Source organism: Centrocercus urophasianus, unplaced genomic scaffold, assembly GCF_019232065.1.
Source record: "Centrocercus urophasianus isolate 14NV4802_14NV808 unplaced genomic scaffold, USGS_Curo_1.0 seq_10, whole genome shotgun sequence".
NCBI classification, from domain to species: domain Eukaryota; kingdom Metazoa; phylum Chordata; class Aves; order Galliformes; family Phasianidae; genus Centrocercus; species Centrocercus urophasianus.
Window position 1 is genome coordinate 16,479,188 of NW_024884142.1, and position 10,657 is coordinate 16,489,844.

The 10,657-nt window shown below is 44.0% G+C and overlaps 1 protein-coding gene across 3 annotated transcripts; it reads right to left on the bottom strand.

The window, feature by feature from the left end:
• Nucleotides 1-153: 153 nt before the first annotated feature.
• LOC122155159 (glutathione S-transferase 3) lies at nucleotides 154-7,657 on the bottom strand. Of its 3 annotated transcripts, XM_042808972.1 has the most exons (8): nucleotides 7,555-7,570; nucleotides 7,250-7,415; nucleotides 6,737-6,842; nucleotides 3,942-3,993; nucleotides 2,880-3,012; nucleotides 2,377-2,518; nucleotides 1,633-1,764; nucleotides 154-912 (listed from the first exon to the last, which is right to left on the bottom strand). In XM_042808972.1, exons 3-8 carry the CDS (start codon nucleotides 6,821-6,823, stop codon nucleotides 769-771), a joined length of 690 nt encoding a protein of 229 aa, XP_042664906.1. In that variant the 5' UTR covers nucleotides 6,824-6,842; nucleotides 7,250-7,415; nucleotides 7,555-7,570; the 3' UTR covers nucleotides 154-768. The 3 variants fall into 3 exon arrangements, with proteins under 3 accessions (XP_042664906.1, XP_042664891.1, XP_042664899.1); XM_042808957.1 differs by lacking the exon at nucleotides 7,250-7,415 and having other exon boundaries at nucleotides 7,555-7,657; XM_042808965.1 differs by lacking the exon at nucleotides 7,555-7,570 and having other exon boundaries at nucleotides 7,244-7,528.
• Between the last annotated feature and the right edge of the window lie 3,000 nt (nucleotides 7,658-10,657).

Here is a 10,657-nt window from a genome sequence, read left to right on the forward strand (position 1 = left end):
TAGGTTGATAAGGATCTTGATAAGGATTTTCATTTCAGGTTGATATGATTTCTCCTTCAAATCAAGCATCAAGAATATATCCTCAAAGACAAGTCACAATAATTTGCAAAGCTCAACCTTAAATCATGAGACAAACATGACAACAAGCACATGTAAGGATAATGAGTTTATTTATTAGAATAGATCTTCTAGATAGGCCAGTTATACAAATATGACATTTGGCAGTCATTTTATTTCCCAATTCAGTAATTAAAATGCAGCTTAGTTATGAAGGCACACTGGTAGTTCACGCATCAGTAACATCCAATATATCTGGCAAGAGGAACATATCTGTCCTACATTCTTTAAAAGCTGTTTGTTTCATTTCCTAAAGTGAATCTAAAATCACTAAGGACTTGAATCAGAACTAATCATACAGAAACCTGATCTGGACCCTCAGAGCTACCACAAGATGCTGGAGCTGTCAGTCAGCAATTCATACTTCTTTCACTTTTGTTTTCTCCTTTTCTGGTGAGACTGCTGGAAAACAGCACATTTGATGCCATTTCAGTTGGTAGCAATTACCAGAAAAATCTCAAGAATGGATTAGTAGTAAAGCGTTATATTAGTAAAAGCAAAATACTTGTATGCTGTATTTTGTATCAGAGAATTCAAGGTACTGCTCATTACAACTACTTTCAAATGCCTCCTCACCTTCTCTGCACAGTTTACTTATGCCATCTGGTAGCTCTCTTCAACTAAGAACAGCCCTTGTTTTAGACAAGCACCCTAGTTTGGTTTTACATCATAATACATACGGAGAACCCTCCTCACAGTCTCCACGTATTTATCATCAGAAATAGGTTTTCTCTTGCTTCCGGGCGCTAGGAACTTCTTGATTGTGGGGATGCTGCTTATCCTTTTTTTAAATGCCTAAAAGGGAAATGGTAAGAACATTGCATTTAAAAAGCAAAGTAAGACAAGAATATACACACTCATTTGTGTAAGTGGAGGATTTGAGTGAAGAGGGGAGCACTGACAGAAATCACTAAGCAAACAGTATCAGCTGCTGCTGAAGATACATGTCCAGTACTGCTCCGTCAGTACAGGAAATACTGATGAGACCTTTGTCTATGTTCACCTCAGTCTCCCTAATAAGTCATTAACATCCTTTAAAAAGTGGTTTGCAAATGCAAGACAAAAGAAATACCATCTTAGCTATGGGTAAATTTACCCTCTCTCACCCCAACTTCATTTTAAATAGTGATTAAACAGCCCTCCACCTTGTATTGAGGTACGATGATGCGGAAATAGTTACTTGTGGTTTCAGATGTGTATTCTCCTCAAATCATGTCTTAATCTAGAAAATACTTTCTGCTTCTGGCATTATAGAGCTGGTGAGAAGGGGGAAAAGAAGCAACCAAAAGAAAAGGAGAGTGGCTTTCTTCAGGCTTTATAGGAATTACTCTAAACAATAATACATTCTGTAGATGAGTCCTATTAGGATGTTCATCCTAAAGCAAGCAGAGCAAGACTACAACAAAAGAGTGACAGACACCTTCTCTTATGGAGCTGTCCACACAAAACAGACTTTGAAATGTCTTTCTTTCTACCATATCTCCAGCCATAAGGCATATTGTTAATGTAAGTCACCTGTAACAGAGGAAATCCCGAGAGAGCATCTGACTTCTTCTCTTCTACCATTAAAATGGCTTCAAGAAGATGAATATCTGCCCAGCTGAGACGGTTGCCAACAAGAAAGTCCTGGCCATGGTCTTTCAAAACCTAGAGATGTCAGAAACGAAAATGTTTCCAAGTGGATAAGCAGATGGAATTATCTTTTCAAAATGCTCAGGTACGCCTTTGGTAACAATTCTGTTCTATTCATCTTTCTCTCCCATGACACTAGGGTATTCCCAGAGTGGGAGATGTTAGTTCAATGCCTGCAATCACTGATCAGCTTATCTGTGAGCAGTCTTCCCAGCAGCAGTCTGAAATCCCAGGGTTTCTCTTACCCATCCTTCCTTCCTATTGCCCCAGGTAACACCACACCCTATATCATACTGGAATTTACAGACTAAGAAATCTTAGTATATATATATACAGACTATATATATATATATATATATACGGACTTATATATATATATATAATATATTTAACTCTGTTACAGCTTCAGTGAGAAAATAGAGATCAGCAAGATAAACACTGAGATCTGAACTTGGCCTATGCATCAGGCCATTTAGATTAGAAAACTTCGTTGCTTGGAAGTGCTCCTCCTACATCTGCCAGGGGAAACTTAAAAGCATTTTTGAAACTGTAGTAATAACTGTTTGTTACTGTGGTTAAAAATATAAATAAAAATGAAACATAGGAGGAAACAATTCTCCTACATACCTTTTCATATGCTGGGAAGTACCTGCTTGTAGCCTTCTGAACTACAAAGGCACACTGTTTCACTTTATCCTCAGCTGATAAGAATGGAAAAATCAACAAGAAGCCCATAAGGTCGTCTGTTCCCCCAACATACATGTCAATCCTTAAAAACAAACAACAAAACTTAAATAGGCTGGTGCCTTCACAAGCACAGATTTGCACAGTGTTAAAGTTGAATTTCCACATGCAGAAATAGATCAGTATTTAGTCACCTCTTGAATACCTCTGTCAAGTTATATTAATATTTTACTAGACAATGGGCCTACATATCAACCATTTTTTACATCGAGATAAACTGATCAGAACAAATTAGTTGGGTTGCATTTAACTGTGGCCTGTCAGTCTTACTGCAAATTACGCATCACCAAAGCAAAGGTGGTTCTCTGAGTATGCAAAATGCAGTTTATTCTTCATGTATCTAAACTACTATAATATGTTCAAGAAGGGTAGTACTGGTACAGTACAGGGTTCTCTCCTTCAGGTCCTTCCCATAGAGATTGTATTTCCCTGCTATGTAGTTGAGGATGGCTCTGGTCTGCACCAACTTCATCCCATCAATCTCCACCATGGGCACTTGCTGGAACACGAGGACTCCACCTAAAGAAAGAGAAAGCCACATATTACTGTATTGGTACATCTACATCCGATTTCTTCCTGAGTTTGCTCTAGGGAGTCTTTTTATTAAACTGGCATATTTCCATGCAAACAGTAAATTAAGACTAATTAAAGTGAAGAATGGAATAACTGTGGGTTATTAACCTTTAAAAACCAAAGTTCAGAGAAAGTGCAGGTAAGGCTGTGTACAACAGCTCTCATGATGAAACTGAAATACAATTTGGACAATCATGACACTAAACACATTAAGTAAGAAGCTTAGTTGACGTAAACTAATTCTAAATACATAAAAATGTATTTATTTCCTACTATTAAAACACAGATGGAACAAATGTTGGATTATAAAATTTCTTCCTTATAACCCGTATCTTAAGCTAAAGCAGAGCATTCCATGAACTTTTAGGATAAGCATGTGCAAGTTGCTGAAGCCTGGAATAAGGTTGTTGGATAACATTCCCATGGAATTAATTTCACAATGCTGCTTTCCTTGGGAATGAGAATCCAAGAATCCTGGCAAAGCTGTTTCAAAGCAAAATTTACACTCAGGGCCTACTATATTTTATGGCCATCTGACAATCAACTGCTGTAATGCTGAAGACTTGGGGAAAAAAAAAAAAAAAGTGAGGCCAGCCAGAAGCTGCGCATTCACCTAAGGTAAATTTTTGCCAACAAAGTTTTGGCAGCAGCACACAAACAAAAGAGCCAAGAGGACTGCAAAACTGCAAGCTGGAAGGACATTCAGTTTTCAGTTGTGCCTGCCCACATGTGAAAACATTCAGTCTCTGCAGCTGCTCAAAGCTCTGTTCTAATTCCCTCTTTTCCATATGGAAGTCGGTCCACACAGTCTTCAATCTTCTCTGGGACTGAGCGGAACCTGCTCACACTTATCTTGAGGTCTCATATGTACTCACTTTGCAGCAGTTTCTCATACTGCTCTCGTGTTTCCAAAAACACCTCTTCAAACTGGAAAAAAAAAAAAAAAAGTAAAAGAAAGAAAAGAATAAGGAAGAAAAAGAAATGAGCACCTTTAGACATTTCCAGAGCACACAAACTTGGGTGGTGCTTAACAAAGAAGACAGTGCACGCTCTGGCCCCTACATTCCAGACATGGCCCTAAGGGATTCACTGGCAAAATCTCCTAGAATCATAGAAATGCTCAGGTTGGAAAGATCTTAAGGATCATCAAGTCCAACCACAACCTAACCATACTACCCTAATTCTAATAACCCTCCACTAAATCATGTCCCTGAGCACCACATTCAAATGGTTTTTAAACATATGCAGGAATGGTGACTCAACCACCTCCCTGGGGAGCCTATTCCAGTGCTGAACAACCCTTTCTGCAAAGAAGTTTTTCTTGATATCCAGCCTAAACTTCCCCTGGCATAACTTGAGGCCATTTCCCCTCATCCTGTCACCTGTCACCAGTGAGAAGAGACCAACCCCACTCTCACTGTAAGCACCTTTCAGGTATTGCAAGAGAGCAGTAAGGTCTCCCCTCAGCCTCCTCCAGACTAAACAGCCCGTTTTTTTCAGTCTCTCCTCATAGGGCATATTCTCCAAGCCCTTCACAAGCCTTGTTGCCCTTCCTTGTTCCTCCTCCAGCATCTCCATGTCCCTTCTGTACTGAGGTGCCCAAAACTGAACACAGTACTTGAGGTGAAGCCTTACCAATGACGAGTACAGGGGCAGGATGACTTCCCTAGTCCTGCTCACCACACCATTCCTGATACAAGCCAGGACGCTATTGGCCTTGGCCACCTGGGCACACTGCTGGCTCTTATTCAGCCAACTGTCCATCAGTACACCAAGGTCCCTTTCCATCAGGCAGCTTTCCAGCCACTCTCCCCACGCCTGTTGGGTTGGCTGAGGTTGTTGTGACCCAGCACTTGGCCCTATTGAAACTCATACAGATAACCTTGTCCCATTGATCCAGTCCATCCAGGTCCCTCTGTAGTGCCTTTCTCCCCTCCAGCAGATCAACACTCCATTCCAAATTGATGTTTTACTGAGGGTGTACTCAATGGCCTCATCAAGATCATTAACAAAGATGTTAAATAGAAGCGGCCCCAGTACCAAGCTCTGGGGGACCCTGCTTGTGACTGGCTGTTAACTGGCTTTAACTCCATTGACCACAACTCTTTGGGCCCGGCCATGCAGCCAGTTTCACCCAGCAGAGCGTACGTCCATCCAAAAAGTGGGCAGCCAGCTTCTCCATGAGAATACTGTGGGGGACAGTGTCAAAGGCTTTAATGAAGTCCAGGTAGACCACATCAACAGCCTTACCTTCATCCAATAAGCAGGTCACCTTGCCATAGAACGAAATCAGGTTTGTCAAGCAGGATCCACCATTCATGAACCCATGCTGACTGGGCCTGATCCCCTGGTTCACCTTTAATTAATCCATGATGGCTCTCAAGATTATCTGTTCTATAACCTTCCCTGGCACTGATGTGAGACTGATAGGTCTGCAGCTACCAGGATCATCTTTCTGGCCCTTTTTGAAGATGGGTGTCACATTTGCCAGTCTCCAGTCCACCCAGACATCCCCAGTTAGCCAGGACTGCTGAAGAATAATGGAGAGTCACCTGCCAACCACATCTACCAAGTCCCTCAGCACTCTAGGGTGCAATCCGCCTGGCCCCATGGACTGGACTTGTCCAGCTTTTGAAGCAGGTCATGGATTATGGAGGGCTTATTCTGTTCCCCATTCCTATCTTCCAGAGCAAGGTGCTGTGCACCCTTAGTTTGAGAAATGCTGCTAAAGGCAACTCCAGCAGAAAATCTGGCATTAAGAACCAGAGTGAGGATGTTTTATTTGGTATTGAAGAGGGAATTTAACCTGAGACATTCAACAGGACAGAGCAGGCTGTCCTCACAGTGCTTTCTGATATGTGGAAAAGAGTTCTGCAGTGCAATAGGTTGATTTGGGAGCAAGACAGGAACAAATTATTAGAAAGTTAAAACAAATCCTTTGCAAAACAATGCTCAGTAATCATGCCAAGCAGGAAGTTTAATGCAGATACATGCTTAGGACATCTGAAGATGAATTATTCACCAGATGAAAAACAAACAGATGCAGAATTGCCTGTGATATGTATGATGTAGTTTCAATCACTGTGGTTAAAGATGGCTGTTAATTATGGAAGGAATCAGTTCAAGATGAAGACACCAATGTTAGGCATCCACGTATATGTGTTTGCATGTGCCATACATGTGTAGGTTGCTGTTACAGTCATCTTGTTCACTTCACCCTGCTACGCCTTCCTATATGGTGCAAACAGGACAATGCAAGTGCCCTGCTGCAGCTTACTGCAAAGGATGGAAGGAAAACATAAAAATCCTCAAATGAGCATTCCAACCGAAAAGATAAAGATCGGACAAAGCAAATTCACTGCTGTTTGCTTTGGCACACATTATATTTGTTATTCCCAGAACAAACATATCATTGAGCTCAATAGTGCTGGGTAAGGAACTTTAAGAAGGCTTAATCATTAATTGTTCTTGCATTAAGCAGAGTTCTGGATGATAGCATCATGTTTGAGAAGAGATGGAACTTAAACTTTAGTGCACCTAAATCGATTGAATTAAATGAATAGCCAGTACCTCCTATCGCATCTAGCAGTGCTTCTTTGATCAATGACCCATGTTCTGACTCCAGACAAGCTTAGAACACACAGAATAATGTTACAAAGATGAAACAAACCTCGACCCCAGCTGCAGCCAGCAGCCAGCGGATCGACTCCATTTTGCCTCTTCCATCAAAGTAGTAGAGTACAGGTTTTGCAGCCATGGCTTCAGACTTCCTTCACCTAAAAATGGAAAAGAAATCTGTTAATAAATGATTCAAAAAATGGATGGCTCTTGGGATACTGGTTCACAAGTCACCCACAGGACAGAAAATTGGGTTAATTTCAGACAAAACATTTCAGCAAAGCTGCTGTCTGTACAGATTTGGTTTTATTGTGGCATGGTCGCAGTTCCCCCCAAACCTTCAAAAAGAAAGCATCAGATGCTAAGCAGGAGATAACAAGAGTTGCCACTTGAGTGCATCAGCAGGTGTTAACAGAGCCATAGAGTCATTGAGGCTGGAAAATCGTAGAATAACAGAATCACAGAATCACCAAGGTAAGGTTGGGAAAGACCTCCCAGATCACCCCGTCCAGCCATCCACCCGCCACCAACACAGCCCCACCAACCATGTCCCCAGTACCGAAACCTTTCTGGAACACCTCCTGCGACGGTGACCCCGCCGCTCCCCGGGCAGCCCGCGCTGGCCTCACCAACGCAACTTTCAGCACAGTTACTCAGTCCATCGCCGCTAACAGCCACGTTTCCACCAAAGCGACATAACGGCTCACAGAGGCTTTCCAAGCAGGGCCACCCTTGAGTCAGAGCACCAGAAACACCCGCACACGAACACGGGAAGCCGTTTTCAGTCCCGGCTCCACACGCTCCCCGAGAGCCGCTCCCTGCCCGACACCCTGCACACCCCCCGCCTCGCAGGGCCGGGGTCGCACGTACCCCCGCCGCAGGTCGCTGCCCAGGAGCCAGTGGGTTCGGAGCGCGCGGCCGCGAGAGGCTCAGGGTCACACAGAGCGCGGGGCGAGTGCTCCGAGCCCTCCCGGTGCCGCCCCCCGAGGCAGGGCGGCCGGCACGGCCCCCCGCAGCCCGCCAGTGGGAAGGCTCTGCTTTGCATAACGCGCAAGGCCTGCTGGGTGGAATGCAAAGCGAGAAAGAATGTTAACGTGCGCCGAGTATTCTAGAGCAAAAGCGTTCAAGTCTGAAACAGTGCTGAGAGGTGCTTCTGCCGCCCGTTTCCTGGAACTTTCAGACCCACCGTGCGTCACCATGACCTGGAAGATATTACAGTATTTGTCCTTATATATCGCTTGTGGCGGCTCGTAGCTCTGGATGTGAGGGCGATCTGGCTGCGACATCTGTCACCCCATTGATCGCCAGGGTTGATTCGGCTGATCTGGCTGGCTAGGCGGGTGTCCCCTTCCTCCCTCACCGCTCCATGTGCGTCCCTCCCGAAGCTGCGCGCTCGGTCGAAGAGGACGACCTTCCCCGATAGAGACGGTACCGTTCATCGGTCAAGGGTATACGGTAGCTGCGCTCCCCTGCTAGAACCTCCAAACAAGCTCAAGGTCCATTTGTAGGAGAACGTAGGGTAGTCAAGCTTCCAAGACTGCAGACACATCCAAGTGAGGCACTGCATGGGGCAGTCTGCCATTGTTTTGTGCCCAGCCCCACGGGTTCCAAGGCGTTCCTCGTTCATCTTTGTCTCTCTACTTTTCCCTATTCGGTCCCAGCACGAGAAACAACTTGCGCTGCTCGTTCACTCTCCCACTGCTGCCCCCCAGATCTCTGAGCTCCTTCCTTCTCTTATGCACACACCACTACCCAGAACTGCCACACTTCTGCATGCATGCCTCACTTCTTGATCTCACATCTGGTTCTTCCCCTGTACAATCAGTTCCAAGCCACTGAAATTGCAGGAAAACAGTTGGGGTTAAAAGTTACCAATCGGCTTCTACTGCCTGGAAATGAGTGGGAGAAACAGGAGGAGCTGACACAAGATGGAGAGAACAAGTTATGTCCTCCTTCCAGGGTGCGATGTATTTCTCTAATGACATCAGAGAATATCCTGAGTTGGAAGGCACCCACAAGGACATCACGTCCACCTTCTGGCTTCACACAGAAACACTCCTAATCCAAACCCAATGTCTATGCGCACTGTCCAAATGCTCCCCGAACTCGAGCAGCTCAGGGCTGTGCCCACTGCCCTGGCAGCCTGTTCCATGCCCACCGCCTTCCAGTGAAGAACCAGCTCCTGCTATCCAGCCTGACCCTCCCTTCTACTCCCACACTTTAGTTAATTTCAGATTTGACATCCAAAGACTAACATATTAGATTAAAAGCTTACAGAACACAGCACAAATCATGTGCTTAGACTCACATCACATGGCCAAGGAACCTGCAGAAAGAGCGCAGGTACAGAGGCAGCAGCCACCAGAGAGGGCACCGAATGGAAGGCTTATTAAGTAACCATAAAGCAGCCAAACCAAAGCGTTGCTGTTAAAACTCAGCACAACGTAAGGACTCTCATCAGTCAGTATTTCTTCAAGAGTAACTTTATTCTGGGCAGGAGACTTGACAGAGAAGGAACGGAACAAACATATATAACCTTTTTGAACAAAAACATTGAATAAACAAGAACCATTATTTCTTTATAATCATACTTAACAATTCCACGCCCTTCCTCTAAATTCAAAACCGTTCTCCTTTATGAAATATCCCATTGGCACCAACAGCCTTACCAGATACTGAAACGCCACAGGAACCGTGGCTTTGTGGCTGATATTGTGGCACTGACACAAGACTCAGGAAGATCTGGACAGCAGAGGTGAATGAGGCCGTCGGCATGCTCCTTTATTCCCAGCAGTCATTACAACACGTAATGCTGAGAACAAGCAAACTGCAGAATTCCAACAACATTTTGCATAATGATGCTGCTAAACATTACAACACAAAGTAGGAGGCTACGTATGATAAATTCTCTGCTATGCTGCTTGTCCAGCTCTCAGTATAACCAACAGGCTGACAGCTTTTCCCTCTGCACTGTACTCAGACAGCACTGCACATTGCTCAATCAGGTTAATCCTTAAAAGAACACCCCCAACATCCTTTGCTTGAGTAAAGGCTACAAGAGTGATATCAATATACCAACATTTTGCAGTTTTCCCACCTCACTAAGCTGAAAGTAGCAGAAGTCATTCTGAATATCAAGATTATTAGCTTTTTTTCCCCCACAAAATATAGGCTTTTATTCAGGAAAGGAGGAGTTGTGGCAAAAGAAAAAAAAAAAAAAAAAAAAAAAAAAAAAAGAACTAAATCTAATACTTTTGCTGGACTGACCAAGACTGAACATCGTATCCAAGAAAACAGGGCTGGGCTGATGGGGGTTCAGATATACACAGGCCGAGTCCATATTCATCCTGTATCACTGTGACCGAATGGTTCCCATCATTAATAGGGAGAGGCCTGAGCATCTCCAGGGGAGTCCTCAGGTAAGCTGCATTTCTTGAGAGGAGATTCTCACTCCTCCCTGCTTTGGAAGAAGCTCAAGCTCAGGTGTGAGTAGGTAGGATGAGCCCAAGCCTCAGCAGCGTGCTCTCATGATTCATCTCATGCTTCCATTTGTAGGAATCGAATGTATGGAACAGACTACATAAACTGCCTACACAGGCCTAGGGATACTTAGGACAGGTTCAGGCTATTTCCCCTAAAACTGATTATTCAGCGAAAAAATAAATTAAATGATATCTAGACATAAATACAGATATTTATTTCCACCAAAAGAAACAACTATCTTTCCAGTTTCTGACACAAATATACATATTTCCCTCTCCACTTACCCAAACACAACACCAGCATGTGGTATAGAATTGGAATGGTCATTGCTACGCATTAACACTGCTGCTACAGAAGCTGTTATGTTCAGTTTGCTGTTAGCACATGTTAAGGACAAGTGCCTGGCGTAGCTGGACGTATCTGTGGCATGTGCAAGCCTTACGCACGTGCTTTTTTAATGCATAGACACTTCTGGTCCTTTTTGCCCTGT

Excerpts from the sequence above, each read along its gene's own strand:
- LOC122155159 (XM_042808957.1), bottom strand. The coding sequence starts at position 6,823 with ATGGCTGCAAAACCTGTACTCTACTACTTTGATGGAAGAGGCAAAATG. Across the intron at positions 3,994-6,736 it reads TGGCTGCAGCTGGGGTCGAG|TTTGAAGAGGTGTTTTTGGA; the intron begins GTTTGTTTCATC and ends TTTTTTTTCCAG. Across the intron at positions 3,013-3,941 it reads GTATGAGAAACTGCTGCAAA|GTGGAGTCCTCGTGTTCCAG; the intron begins GTGAGTACATAT and ends CTCTTTCTTTAG.